This window comes from Ictidomys tridecemlineatus, chromosome 6, assembly GCF_052094955.1.
Source record: "Ictidomys tridecemlineatus isolate mIctTri1 chromosome 6, mIctTri1.hap1, whole genome shotgun sequence".
Classification (NCBI taxonomy): Eukaryota; Metazoa; Chordata; class Mammalia; order Rodentia; family Sciuridae; genus Ictidomys; species Ictidomys tridecemlineatus.
Window position 1 is genome coordinate 197,743,059 of NC_135482.1, and position 14,157 is coordinate 197,757,215.

The 14,157-nt window shown below is 57.6% G+C and overlaps 1 protein-coding gene across 1 annotated transcript in view; it reads left to right on the forward strand.

The window, feature by feature from the left end:
- The window catches only part of Col4a2 (collagen type IV alpha 2 chain), a 146,207-nt gene extending 133,698 nt beyond the window's left edge, over positions 1-12,509 (forward strand). Inside the window, exons 33-48 of the mRNA XM_005316988.5 lie at positions 386-508; positions 657-838; positions 1,400-1,463; positions 1,849-1,923; positions 3,804-3,911; positions 4,623-4,730; positions 5,530-5,601; positions 6,289-6,414; positions 7,058-7,174; positions 7,662-7,823; positions 7,915-8,013; positions 8,282-8,428; positions 8,554-8,670; positions 9,783-9,974; positions 11,117-11,403; positions 11,588-12,509. Coding sequence (XP_005317045.2) covers positions 386-508; positions 657-838; positions 1,400-1,463; positions 1,849-1,923; positions 3,804-3,911; positions 4,623-4,730; positions 5,530-5,601; positions 6,289-6,414; positions 7,058-7,174; positions 7,662-7,823; positions 7,915-8,013; positions 8,282-8,428; positions 8,554-8,670; positions 9,783-9,974; positions 11,117-11,403; positions 11,588-11,845 — 2,237 coding nt within the window. The 3' untranslated portion in view covers positions 11,846-12,509. The remainder of the gene's footprint in view (positions 1-385; positions 509-656; positions 839-1,399; positions 1,464-1,848; positions 1,924-3,803; positions 3,912-4,622; positions 4,731-5,529; positions 5,602-6,288; positions 6,415-7,057; positions 7,175-7,661; positions 7,824-7,914; positions 8,014-8,281; positions 8,429-8,553; positions 8,671-9,782; positions 9,975-11,116; positions 11,404-11,587) is intronic.
- Positions 12,510-14,157: the final 1,648 nt, after the last annotated feature.

Below are 14,157 nucleotides of genomic sequence, written 5' to 3' on the forward strand. Positions count from 1 at the left end.
GCTGAGGTCAGCCTGGCTGTGCTCTCAGGCCACACTGGGGCTGCCCTGGCTGAGCACTCACTCCTCCTGCTCGGCCCGCGGCTCCTGGGCACTGCTGGGGGGAGCAGAGCCTCCATCCATGGTGGCCTCTGCTCAGTCACAGCCCTCAGGGCCAAGGAGCTGGGTCCCCACGGCGGGGTCCCCACACCCTCTGCTCCAGTGAAAGAGCAGGGAGGCGGGACGGGGGGCACTTTCCATCCCCCCTGCCCTTGGTCTTTCTCTGAACTCCCTGGTCTGGGGACATGTGGCAAGGGTCCCTCAGGACTGGAGCTCTGGAGGCAGGTGGCACCTTTGTCACACATGGTTCGGGAGTTACAAGAAGCCGTGGTGTTCTGTTCCCTTCCAGGCAGCCGTGGAGACCCTGGTCCCCCAGGACCACCTCCCATCATCCTGCCAGGGATGAAGGACATCAAAGGGGAGAAGGGCGATGAAGGGCCCATGGGCCTGAAGGGGTACCTGGGCGTGAAAGGTGAGGCCCCGCGAGCCCTGCTCCTGCCCGTCTCCTCTCCAGAGCTGCCCCTGATCTCTGCAGACTTGACCTGGGCTTCAGTCTGCAGGCGTGGGAGGGTGGGCGCTGCCTCCTCACCAGGGCGTCACACACTGGGGTCCTCCTGCAGGAATCCAAGGGATGCCGGGGATCCCCGGGCTGGCAGGAATCCCAGGGCTGCCTGGAAGGCCCGGCCACATCAAGGGAGCCAAAGGAGACATCGGAGTCCCTGGCGTACCAGGTCTGCCAGGATTCCCTGGAGTGACCGGCCCCCCTGGAATTACAGGATTCCCAGGGTTCACAGGAAGCCGGGTGAGTGATGCCGCTGCTCAGCACCCAAAACCTCTCCCGCCTCACTGGGAAAGGGTATTCGAGCCACAGCTTCAGAGTCCTGGGCTCCTGGTGGATGAAACACGGCGTCCCATTTTTCACAGGGGCCTTGAAAGAACAAAGTGTGGATTTCCAGAGATCACATGTGACATCAGAGGCCTGAGAGCCTATTCCGGGGCACGGTGGGAGGGGCAGCCCAAGTCCCATCCTGCTGGCTATTTCCTCCTCCACACCATGGGTGGCTTGGGAGCACTTGCTGTGGCCACTTGTTGCCATGGTTACAGTGGGTGTCCTGAGCTGGGCGGGCTCTGGCCTCCAATCCCGCCTGCTCACCCCTAGGATGAGTGCGGAATAGACCGCACACTGGCAGGCCCAAGGCCACCACACACTGGGAGGCCCAAGGCTGAAAAACTTCTAGATGTTTCTTCAAAACAATGTGATCATGAGCCTTGAGTGTTGCTTTTAGCACACACAATAGTTAGGCCCCTCCACCCTCCTGAATCACAGCCTTCTAAGCCAGTTTCCTTCCTAACTTTATCCTAGGGTGACAAAGGTGCTCCTGGGAGAGCCGGCTTTTACGGAGAGATTGGCCCTACTGGGGACTTTGGTGAGTATTGCTCGTGCAGTGACAATGGCATCCAGCCAGGTGCTGTGGCACAGGCCTGTAATCCTAGTGACTCAGGAGGCTGAGGCGGAAGGATCACAGGTTCAACACCAGCCTGGGCAACTCAGCGAGACCTTGTCTCAAAAATAAAAGGGTTGGGATATAGCTCAGGAGTGGGGCAGCCCTAGATTCAATCCCCAGAGCAAAAAGAAAGAAATGGGGTATCCACCGTTCAGCGCTCCTAGGCATGCTGGGTGGTCACAGAGCCCAGATGCTGTGGTAAGAAGAGGCAGATTATCTTGCTAGGGGCATAGCACAATAGAAGGTGAAGGGCAAACCTCCCCCAGGAGGAAGATCCACTCTTAACCACCTTCTCTGCATCTCACAGGTGATATTGGGGATACCATAGACTTACCAGGAAGTCCAGGCCTGAAGGGAGAACGGGGCATCGCCGGAACTCCAGGTACACAAGTTATTTTCCATTTTCTCACATCCACCAACAGTCCTGAGCCTGGTCTCTGGGCCTGGTTTTCTCAGAGCATCAACATTTGCTGAGAACTATCAGGAACTTTATAGAAAAATGGTTGAGGTCTTCCAGCCCATTGTGCAAGAAAGACTGATTTTTGGTTTAATGAAATCTGAAGACAAGCTCAGGAAATCTCTCCCAATCTTCCTCTGAAAGTGAAAATAACCAGAACTAGCACCCAGTGCCTGGGACCACAGAACATGAACAAGTGTGGGCTGCTGGGACACACGGGGCAGAAACAAGGGACATATGACCCGGGCTGCCAGTGTACAGGGAGCGGTCTGGAGCGGGGAGGTGGGGGTTGCACAAGTCTCCTGAGCAGGACAGGAGGCAGCTACATACCCTACGTACCCTACGTGTTAGAGGGCCTCTGTGCCACGGCAGCTCTTGCCTCTCCTCTAAGTTAAAATTCCTGCTGTAGTGCTACCCTAGGGGGTGCAGCAGCAGAATGGAGAGAAGTGTCCAGCCCGGGACAGGACCAGAGCCCTGCTACACAGGAATGGGCAACCTCGTGACAACCCTTCTGGCCTCCGTCTTGGCCTATAACTTGGTGTCCTGACAGCCTTGTCCCTGGGTAACAGAGGTCCAGGGACATTGGGCTCTGGGCTGACTCTCCTGTCCTAGATGATTACTTCAGCAGTTTTGCTCATAAAGGCAGGAAAGCAAGACCACCTTTGTCACACACATGGAACCCCAGGACAGATTGTGGCACAGCCTGGGCTCTCTGAGGACAGAGCAGCAAGTCTCACTAGACCCTCTGAGTTCGAGTGGGGACAGCAGAAGTGGTTTGTGGGGGCAGGTTCATTAGCAAGATGGCCATTGGAGCAGATTCTTAAAACACTAAAATCACAACAGAGAATAAGCAGGATTCTTACATGGTTCTTTTCCATAACCACAAAAGCATCACAATGTTCCAACAGCCTCGTAGGCTAAAGAAGGCACAGAACACAGGTGACTGTGGACTTCAGGTTGGTCTGACTTGCACATTACCTGGAAGCCGGCAAGCTGTGCAGCACTTACCATCACCCACATGGGAGGGTGTGTCCCCATCTCCCATGACCACCTCAGAAGCACCCCAGATGCTGCTTTACAGACAGACTCCAGGCCCCCAGACCCACTCCTCACCCTGGTGCAGCTCCACCCGCCTGTGGAGCACGTTCCCCAGGAGATTTCAGAACCACCTAAGAGCTCTCTGTTGGTTACCTACTGCTGCTCAGCAGAGTACCCCAAATGCAGTAGCTTCAGACACCAGTAATTTTCTCTTCCAGTTCTTCAGGTCAGGAAGGGGGGAGCAGGGTGGTTCTGACTTGGAGTCACTCGTGAGCTGCTGATTATGACGTTGGCCAGGGACACAACCATCAGAAGATCCCTCTCCAAGTTGGTGCCCTCATGAGCCCTTGGCAGGAGGCCTGTGTTCCCTGCCAGAGGCTGTGAGCTGCCTGAGTGCCCACAGCACGCAGCCGACTTCCTCCAGGTCTAATGATCCCTGTGAGGACCAAGTGAAGGCACGGAGGAGCTCATGTGCGAGGCTTGAGGTCATCGCTTCCCCGGTAGCCCAGTGGGCACAGTTTGACCCGATTCAGTGTTGGGTAGCAGAAGGGTCCGGTGGGTGCAACCTTGGAGGACGGCGGGCTCGTTCTCAGAGGGAGGAATCAGGAAAACGTCGAGGCCGGAACAGGTCCATATATCTATCTGCACGTCCAAACAGGAGAATGGGTGTGAGGCGAGAGCATGGTCTAGCCAAGCGCAGCAAGCTCTGAGCCCTGTTTTCACTCAACAGACGAGGCATGTAGCAAGCAGCAAATCTGTGTTTCCAGGTCTGAAGGGGTTCTTTGGAGAGAAGGGAGCAGAGGGTGAAGTTGGCTTCCCTGGGATAGCAGGCATGACTGGAACCCAAGGCCCTCCTGGACCCAGAGGACAAACAGGTAAAATCCCCTTCAGTCACAGTCCCCAGGCAGGTGACGGCTAAGACCCAGGACAAAGCAGCCACCTTGCCATTTCCTTCTCCACCACAATCTCACTCGTCGCCAGGAAACTTGTTCTTGCGCATTCACCCGGCTCTGCCTGGGGACCCAGGGCTTGGAGAGAGTCGAGCACTGGGGCTGTGGGAGCCCCCCTCCGTGACAGGCAGCCACACAGGATGAATGACAAGGGTTTCTGAGCCAGCCTCTGTCCCTTGTGTACAGACGGCCCGATCTATTTGAAAGGATGCTTTTCATGCGTTTGAATGTGCAGCCACACACCTGAGGGTCCCGTGAGTGAGGGAAAGCAAAGGAGAGCTGGCATCAGGGCTGCGGAGGCTGCTGCCTTCGCTTGGCGCTTCCCCAGCCTCCGTGCGCTCTGCGGGCACTGCCTCCAGGATTCTCCAGACTTCTGTCCGCATGATAGGAGGAGAATTAAAAATGCACCCCATTTTCTCTTTGGCCAGGCTGTCCTCATCCTGCTGAACTTAGGGTCCAGGTCTGGTGCTACATCATTCCCAATGGGAGGACAGTCCCTACACTCTCTCATGTAGCTTGAGCTGCAGCCCCCACAGGTCCTCAGCCTTTCCCTGGGAGCCTCACCCCTCCAGGCAGGACCGCACAGGTTTCCGGGGTTCCTGTGTGCTCAAACTTAATGATTGTTCCCCCCTCCAGGCTTCCCAGGGCTAACAGGGCTGCGGGGGCCACAGGGAGATCCAGGGCGGATCGGAGTCCCCGGCGATAAAGGCGACTCTGGCTGGCCTGGCGTGCCAGGCTTACCAGGTGAGTCCTTCCTTGACAGAAGTGCGCAGTGCCCTCAGCACTCAGCCAAGTAGCCAGGCTGCGAGAAGTGCCATCAGCCAGGCCAGCCTCTGCAGGAGGCTGTGAGCACAGCAGACGGTGGGTAAAGAGACACACTGCCAAGAGGGGCTTCACTTCCCAGAGACACGGACGGAAGCCTCCAGAGAGGCCCAGGCCCACGCCAGCTGCACAGAGTCACCAGAGGCTTGGGCACAAGAGGCCCCAAGTTCTGCCACAGGCTTCCCCATTTCCCACGGGGGCCAGCTGGCACTTGGGGTTACAAGGCCCTGGCTTAGCTGTCCTGGCTCTGTGCTTACTGGGAATTACAAATGACCCAGCCAGTCCCAAGGTGCACCTTGGCCGCAGCTTCCCTGCACAGCATGCCGCTGTGGCTGCCTGTGAGCTGCGTCCTCCTCCAGAAGTGTCTGTCCTCAGCAAGGCAGACAGGCTCTGCGCACGTGTCTTACTGACCTAATGCGCCAGAGATGAGACATCAGGAAGGGAAAGGACACCACGCTTCCCCTCTCAGCTCTGAGGACTCCTGAAACAGTCTGTAGAGACAGTACAGTGGGCTTCCTGGGCAGCAGGAGTGGTGCGTGTACCTGTCGGGTGAAAGCCACCTGCAGCTGACTGCCCCCTGCTCGTCAGGGATGGGCAGCCCTGTGTGGGGACAGACAGCAATACAGCAGATGAACGTGCTGGCGTTGTCAAGGGGCTCCTGCCACCAGAGACCACCTGGCAGCCTCCTTTGCGTGAATAACGCTGTGTCAACTTCTCACAGGCTTCCCGGGAATCCGAGGGATCAGCGGATTACATGGCCTGCCGGGCACCAAAGGCTTCCCAGGGTCCCCAGGTATGTGGCACTGTACCCAGCACAGCCCACAGCATTGGAGGGACTTTGTGACACACATGCCCATTTAGTGACTTCAATTTAGAAAACTTATCCCAGTTCAGTGAGGAAAATATTTTGAAAAATAAGAAAAAAAATCACCTCTAATTCCACAGCTGCTATGAGGAGTAAAGACTGCTCTCTACAGAGGTTTTGTGGAACCAGTCGGTCCACAGGTGAATTTGCAAATGTCATGAGATGCACACACTAGGCTCCATGTAGCCCATTTCAATTCCAACGGGCAGATGAAGGGAAACCTGTCAAGTGGTACTGCTGTTTCCTGCCCCTGATTGCTTTGAGCACCAATATGTGGACAGGGAAGATTTTTGAGCAGTATTTAATTTTCAAAACCAGCAAAGGTATAGCATGGAGAACAGCCTCCAGCCAGGAGGCCTGATGTGAGATCCCAGCTCCTCCGCTGACTGTGTCCATGAATTCAGGCCCTGGGGGCCTCGGTCTTCGTATCTATAGGGTGAGGGGCTCCAGTGTCCTCTTGGAGACCCCTTCCAGATCTCAGATTCTGTAACACCAGAGCAAAGTGAGGTCACCGTGGCTGCCTGACTTGAGTGGCACTGACTGTCCTACTTAGGAAAATCACCTGTGCACTGCTGGACAACGTGGCCATTGGCTGCTGTTTTAATTCTACCGCAGGTGCTGACATCCACGGAGAACCAGGATTCCCAGGACCTACTGGGGACAGGGGTGACCCAGGAGAGGCCAACACCCTTCCAGGCCCCACAGGAGTCCCAGGACGGAAAGGGGAGCAGGGAGCCCCAGGTGAGGCCACACAGTCCAAGCACGCATTGCCATCTCCACGAGCAGAGCCCACGAGGCAGGACGGGGCAGCAGCTAGCAGAGATGGGACACTGCAGAGAACAGGACTTGCCGGTCCTCGGGGGAGTTCCTGCCGCAGTGCCTCTTGGCCAGTCGTCCCTTCCACTGTCCCCTGGCTGATCGTGCTCTTCAGTGTGGGTACATGTCGACCCCTCTCTATGGTGAAGGATAAGCTCCATGCGCCCGACACTGAAGGACAGACAGAAGGAGGCTTAGCAACATTATTGTGACCCACGGGCCACATGCTGCCCTGCTTCACCTTCTCCCCCGTGCTAATGAGCTGCCCAGGAGTGTCAGTGTTAGAGCCTGGGGACCTCCTGAACACAGTCCTGCAGGCCCTGGAGCGTGGCAGTGAGGACAGGGCCCCAGACGGGCTCCTCAGTACCTGGGCTGGAGGGACAGATGATCAGCCCTCCTGACCACGGGTCCCATAGCCCCTTCCTCCTCGAGACGTCCCTGGCAGGAGGACACTGGGTCACTACCTCACCCGGCATAGCTCTGGCCCTCCGGAGACAGGAGCAGGGAGAACAGTAGGGCTAGAATGTTGGCTGCTGGCACTAAAAGAAACTTCTGTTTTCCTCCTAAGGGGAGCGAGGTCCAGCCGGGAGTCCAGGACTCCAGGGGTTCCCTGGTATCACCCCCCCTTCCAACATCTCTGGGTCACCAGGTGACAAAGGCGCACCAGGCATATTTGGCCTAGAAGGTAAGTAGGCCTCATGTGGTGGGAGGAAGTGCCTGGGGCGGTGCTGGTGCCAGCTCGCTCCTGGGCCCAATAGACCTTCTCTGCACACTGACCAGACATGGCCAAAGGAGCATCCCTCCCATCCTGCACAACACGGTCCCCAGGGAACTAAGTGATACAGTGTGCATCCATTACTTGCTGTAGGGTCAGATTTGCACCCTGCAGTGGACTCAGAACCGTGAGCTGGGCACAGTGTACACACCTATGAGCCCAGTGATGGGAGGCTAAGGCAGGAGGATAGCAAGTTCAAGGACAGGCTCGGCCTCCTAGATGTTCTCTCGAGAAGGGCTGGGATGTAACTCAGTGGCACCACGTCCCTGGGTTCAGTCCTAAATGAGAACTCCGTGCTCTATATATTTTATAATTATAAACAAAAAAGCCCTGAGGCAGTGGCAGAAACTCCTTGGGGTCGGGCTTAATTCTCCTCTCTTGTAACTAACACCCACAGGCTACCGAGGCCCACCAGGGCCACCTGGGCCTGCAGCCTTTCCTGGGAGCAAAGGAGATGATGGGAGTCCAGGAGCTTCAGGAGTCCCTGGGAACAAAGGCTGGGTCGGGGACCCAGGCCCACAGGGCCGGCCTGGTGTGTTTGGTCTCCCAGGAGAAAAAGGTAATGGTGCCCAGGCAGAGGAGCCAGTACCGTGGCAGAGACCGGAGCCTCTTCCCCAGGGACGTGTGTCTGACGTCTATTTGTGTTGCAGGCCCCAGGGGCGAACCAGGATTCATGGGCAACACTGGAGCCACCGGCGCTGTGGGCGACCGAGGCCCCAAGGGGCCCAAAGGAGACCAGGGATTCCCTGGTAAGTGGCACCTGCAGAGCACGGCAGCTCAGGCCAAGCAGGCCACATGGACGCCCAGGGAGCTGACCTGAGCAGGATTGGAACGCTCCTGGGACCCAGTGGGAGACGCCTTTAGTATTTAGGTGGGGGGCTCAGGGTGGCCTCTCAGATGAGGGATCTCCAGCTCCTCTCTGGAATGCAAGATGGTTCTCGGGGCTTCCAGGACAGGTTCCAGACGGGGAAGTGATGCTGTTCTCGAGTGTTTACTGGGCCTTTCTTTCCTCTACAGGTGCCCCTGGTTCTATGGGATCCCCAGGGATTGCAGGAGTCCCCCTGACAATTTCTGTCCAGCCTGGGACGATGGGCCCCCAGGGAAGGAGAGGTCCTCCTGGGGCACAGGGGGAGATGGGGCCCCAAGGCCCTCCTGGAGAGCCAGGTAAGGCACTGGGTCCTGCGGGTGACAGGGGAAAGGTCTGTCCTGTTTGCTTTGCCCTCTTGGGATGAGTACCAGCCATGCTTAGCGTGGCCAGTTTCCGGTCACACTCACTCAATATCTTGCAGGTTTTCGAGGAGCTCCAGGGAAGGCTGGACCGCAGGGAAGAGGCGGTGTGTCTGCTATCCCAGGGTTCCGAGGAGACCAAGGGCCTATGGGGCACCAGGGACCAGTTGGCCAAGAAGGTACGTGATGAGCAGCAAGAGAGAAGGGGCAGTCAGCTTCCAATAGGCCCCACCAGGGGTAACCCAGTGAGGTTGGCAGGCAAGGACAGGAGGTGCCCCGCAGAGCAGAAAGCCACTGCACCCTTCTGTGCTAGCCCTGATGTTCCTGCAGCTGTGTCCTGTTGGGACAGCCACTTCCTTCCTGTGGGATACCAGGTGACCATAGGCTCAAGAGCCAGAGTCACCAGGATCTTGAAGGCCTGAGATAAGGAGCCAGAGATGCCTGCAGAGGTAGCAGGAGCCTTGTAAAGCCCTGAGTTTTTTAAATGCTGGCTACGTGTGAAGGATGGAAGAAACTAGAAAAAAACAACAGGATTTGCCTAATTCATCCAAGGCCGGTTTGAGCCAATGGCATGAACAGAGGTGCAGCAAGTTAAACCGTCTGCACCCTCAGCGTCCAGATCCAAGGGAGCAGCAATCCACCCTCCACATCCCTGGGCCTGGCCCACAGACTGGGCATGCAGGAATGCAGATCCCAAAGCAAAATGGGCGAGTGGAGTGCATCCCAGAGAGGAGACCAGGATGAGAGAGGGCAGGGAGAATGTCCCTGGAGGGGACTCCAACTATTCGAAGTGTGGTCACACTGGGGACAGACTGGGTGCACTATTGTGCTCTGAGGCTGACTCAGGACCCTGGGTGGAAGGTTTCGGCTCTGCACAGGAAGAACATTCTAACCCTGGGAGTGGCCCAGCTTGTGGTGGGCCACCTCTCCCAGAAGCGTGCCCACAGAGGCTGCAGCTGGGACAGGGCACACCTGTTTGCTTGGAGAATGGGGTGAACTGAGATGCTTCTCCAGACACTTCCAACTCCAAGGATCCCCAGTTCTTCTCGCTCTGTGTTCAGGACTCCCTGAAGGGAACACTCCTGTGGCAGCTGAGTTTTTAAGTCCTTTCTGTTGGTGTTCAGCACCATCATCATCATTTCACACTTAATAAGCATGAAATCTAGATCAAATATTTCCCAAGAGGCTCATGGGCTAAACACACAGAGACCCACGCTCTGGGGAGAAGGAAGAGCAGCCCCCTGAGGGTCCCCAGGGCAGTGGACAGTGGCTGCTTTCTCTTGGGCCCTAGGGGAGCCAGGCCGTCCAGGGATCCCAGGCCTGCCCGGCATGCCAGGCCGCAGCGTCAGCATCGGCTACCTCCTGGTGAAGCACAGTCAGACGGACCAGGAGCCCATGTGCCCCGTGGGCATGAACAAGCTCTGGAGCGGATACAGCCTGCTGTACTTTGAAGGCCAAGAGAAAGCCCACAACCAGGACCTGGGTAGGTACTACCAACAAGGGCTACTCTGCTCCTGGCAGTGGTCAAGGCTGGATGGCCATGGTGAGACTCAGGGCTCAGAAGGGACTAAGATACCTTTGGACAGAGTCTTACTAAGCCCTTAACACTTAGCGCTCCGGCATAGGCCGCCTTTTAACTCTTTATCAAGGCTTCTGCAGGTTCATGTCTGGCTCTAGCCACATGCTGACCCCTCTCCACTGGAGGCCACCAGTTGCTTCTCCTCCTTATTTTCGCCCTTACTCTAGAGTTCGACTGGGCGGTTAGGGCTGGACTGCACGTGGTCCTAAGCCAGACCCCAGGAAAACAGATGCATGAGCGGGGTGGAGGTTTATTCAAGTGAGTCCTTAAAAGGCACGAATACGGAAATGCCACAATGTAAGGTGGGGTGGGTCTTCAGTCTGTGGTCCCCTTGGAGGGGAGGGGCATGCCGGAGGCTGGCATGGTCCATTTTGCCATAGGGTCACACCAGGGCACCCTGCTGGTGATGAGCTGCGCCCTGATGACTGGACGCTCCTGCCTGTATGCTCTGCCTCCATAATAAGCCTTGAGAAAACAGCGGAGCAAGAGCAAACAAGGACAGGACCTAAGTAGCCCTGGGAGCAGGGCCAGGAGGCGGGCCTTCACACTTCGCTGGGTGCCAAAGGGGCCCCACATCTGGCCGTGAGCTTTTAAGCCACCAGTGTGAAAAGCAAAACCTGCTTAGCTTGAAATTCCCCCTGGCCTTGGACAAAGTCCGCCTTGTGGCCAGAGGTAGGAGGGCTGCCTGGCTGGGGCACCAGCCAGAGCTCCTTCAGGGAAGGCTCCTGGGCACCATGAGAGGCACTCAGCCCAGGTGCCACCAGGAGTTTCCTGGTGCTGACACTGTTGACACTGCCAAATGTGGCCTCCCCACCAATGCCACTCCTAATGACCCCGCTCCCTGGCCCCCCATGGCCCAGAGGCATGTGGGAGGCCGTCAGAGGAGCAGGCTCTCTGGAAGTGCCAGTGTGGGCTGGGAAACAGTGAAGAGGGAAAAGGGAACGGAGGGAACTGGCCTGACCCCTGCTGACGGCAGGCCACAGGTGGGGCATGTCCGCATGAGGCTCCGGGGGGCCTGGGCGTGGCCTCACACTCCCCTCCTGCAGGGCTGGCGGGCTCCTGCCTGGCGCGCTTCAGCACCATGCCCTTCCTGTACTGCAACCCGGGCGACATCTGCTACTATGCCAGCCGCAACGACAAGTCCTACTGGCTCTCCACCACGGCCCCGCTGCCCATGATGCCGGTGGCCGAGGACGACATCAAGCCCTACATCAGCCGCTGCTCCGTGTGTGAGGCCCCAGCAGTGGCCATCGCAGTCCACAGTCAGGACGTCTCCATCCCCCACTGCCCCGCCGGCTGGCGCAGCTTGTGGATCGGCTATTCCTTCCTCATGGTAGGTGCTACTTGTGTGTCAACGTGGGGCTGTCCCCACCAGAGGGGCATTGTTGCACTGTTAATTCTCCACCAAAATGATCTGGGTAAATTTGGCCTGTTACCTGTGAACACCAAAAACAAACAAAAAGCTTTGTGGCTTACGAGAGTAGAACCTGACCTGCCGTCTCTGGGTCTCTGCACAGCACACTGCGGCTGGGGACGAAGGCGGTGGCCAGTCACTGGTGTCGCCAGGCAGCTGCCTGGAGGACTTCCGCGCCACGCCGTTCATCGAGTGCAACGGGGCCCGTGGGACCTGCCACTACTACGCCAACAAGTACAGCTTCTGGCTGACCACCATCCCCGAGCAGAGCTTCCAGGGCACGCCCTCGGCGGACACGCTCAAGGCCGGCCTCATCCGCACGCACATCAGCCGCTGCCAGGTGTGCATGAAGAACCTGTGAGCCCCCGCCGCGGCGGAGGGGCCACTCTGGTGCTCACTCTTAACCGTTACCTCAGACGCTGACCCCAAAGCTGGATTTATTATTTTCCTCTAAAAACAATTTAAAAAAAAAAAAAGCTACCAAAGGAATTCGGCACGGCACCCCCTAACAGCCTACGCTGTCAGCCCGACCTGCCCAGGCCGCTGGCCACCATCCCGCAGGACAGCCATGCCCGCTGCTTCACTGGCCTCTCCGCCCTCACTCCTCCCGCAAGACAGCTCCCCTGGTCCCCTCCGCCCACGGTGCAGCCAGGACAGCCAGGCCGACGCCACCTGTTCCTGCCTGGGCTCCCGCCAAGGGCTTGGTGCTGTTTCCTACGCCCGCGGGATGGCAGCCCTGTGTTCTCCAGACCCGTGGAAGGGACCTGCGTCCCCTCAAGAAGGCCACCTTGTGCTTTTCCCTGTAAGACCTCTCAGCCACACACACACTTCCACCACGTCCCCCTGGGCCTCTGGGCACAGCACACCGTGTGGAAGCAAAGACCTGGCTGGTGTCACAGGTGGGGTATAGTGTGTCCCTGGCCACGGGTCCCGGGGACCTCGCCCTCCCTTCTTCCTGGTGAGCTGTCCTCTACTGCCTGTCCATTAACCACCACAAAATAAACGTTGGTCTTGAACTTTCTAAACCCAGGTTGGCGACTGCCTTACTTTCCTCAGAACCTGCCCCAGGGGGTGCACTCCCTCGGTCCGCCCAGCCTGGCGCCGCTGGCTTGTGTTTCAGTGGCCTTCAACCCTAGACGCACAGTTGTCACTCATTCTCAGGGAGCTGCTTGCAGTTCAGTCCGGTGGGCAGGAAGCAGCCCACACGCTGCCCATGTCTCCATGCAGCTCTGGGGGCATTCCATTGTCCCAGTGTCCTTCAGATCTGAGGCTGGACTGGGGAAGCCAGTCTCCAAGGACAGAGCTCCAGCCTGACTCGTGCAGAGATCAACTCACAGAATTCAACCCTTTGAAATCCAATCTCAACTTCTCTCTAAAATTCCACATAATGAAACAAGCATTCCGCCTTCTGGCGTCATTGGGAAAGATGGGCATTTGTCTCTCCTGCCTCCAGGAGCCATCTGAGAAGGACTTGAACAGGATGGTCATGAGGGCCCCTGGGCAGAGTGAAATCAGGAGAAAAGGGCAGTTCAAGGGCGTGTCACGGAGGTGGGAAGTTTAGGGCTCAGTTCCACTGGGGACTGCAAGAGAAGGCTGCAGAGGGGCCCTGAACTGTCCATCCACCAGCTCCTGTCCCTGCTGCCCAGGCTGCCTGAGCGTGGGCATCCCCTCACACTTCCAGGGGTGCTGTCCAGGATCTGGGCTGAGCAGGCCCCTGCCAGCCTCCTGGGAGAGGGAGCAGAACACCAGCCACCGTCAGGGGAAGCAGGCACTAGTACCATCCGCCTCCACCTGACAGAGCTTGTTGCCACAGCAACGGCTTAGAACAAAGGTGCGCAGGAGGACTGGAGCGCAGGGCTTAAGATGTCCAGCAGCCCCCCGAGACCCCTGGAAGGCAGCTCTTTGCTCTGAACTCCAACCCCCACCTCAAGGAGGTGATCGTGAGGACGTGACATCCTGAAGTCTCCTGCTCGCTCCGTTCGGGCTTTGAAGCCTGTCAAAAGCCCCATGTGAAACACAGAAAGGAGGCCTTTACTTAGCCCTAAAATAAGGGAAGGCTGAGACCGAGTCCTCAGTACGTAATCAGATTCAAATGTAGACCTCCAAACAAAGCAGACACAATTCCAAACCCCTGCTTTGTTAGGGGCCCCATCCCTATCCAGTGTGATGAGTGGCACTGTCCCCGTGCGGAAGCAGACCACCAGGCTGTGAACCTCGCGTCCAGCTCCATCCCTCACGGGACCTCGGGAGGGGCCTCTCTGGTCTCGTTTCTCAGTGTTGAGAGCTAAGCGTGCCTGGTGACCCACTGAGTGTGCTACAGAGTCCCTCCTGCCTCCCAGCTGCTCCAGGAAGGGACGTGTGGATGCTGAGCAGGAACAGCTGAACCAGGGCACTGTGGGGAGGAGCCGTGTTCCTCGCTGCTGGGACTTAGATCTAAGCCAGCGGAGGGAACGGTCCCTGTGGCAACAGATCAGAGATGTCAGTGAAAACTCCGATCTGACTGCTGTAGCAGAAACACAGGTCCGTGGGCAGATAGAGCAAAAAGTTGAGTGTGTCTATACCGTCAGCTGAGTGGGCTCAAAAAACCCCCAGCAGCAATGGGCACCCAGCCCGGGTCTTGGCTCCTAACGCCACTCTCCAATAAAAGGAGCCAGTGCTCCTCAGAGAGCTGAT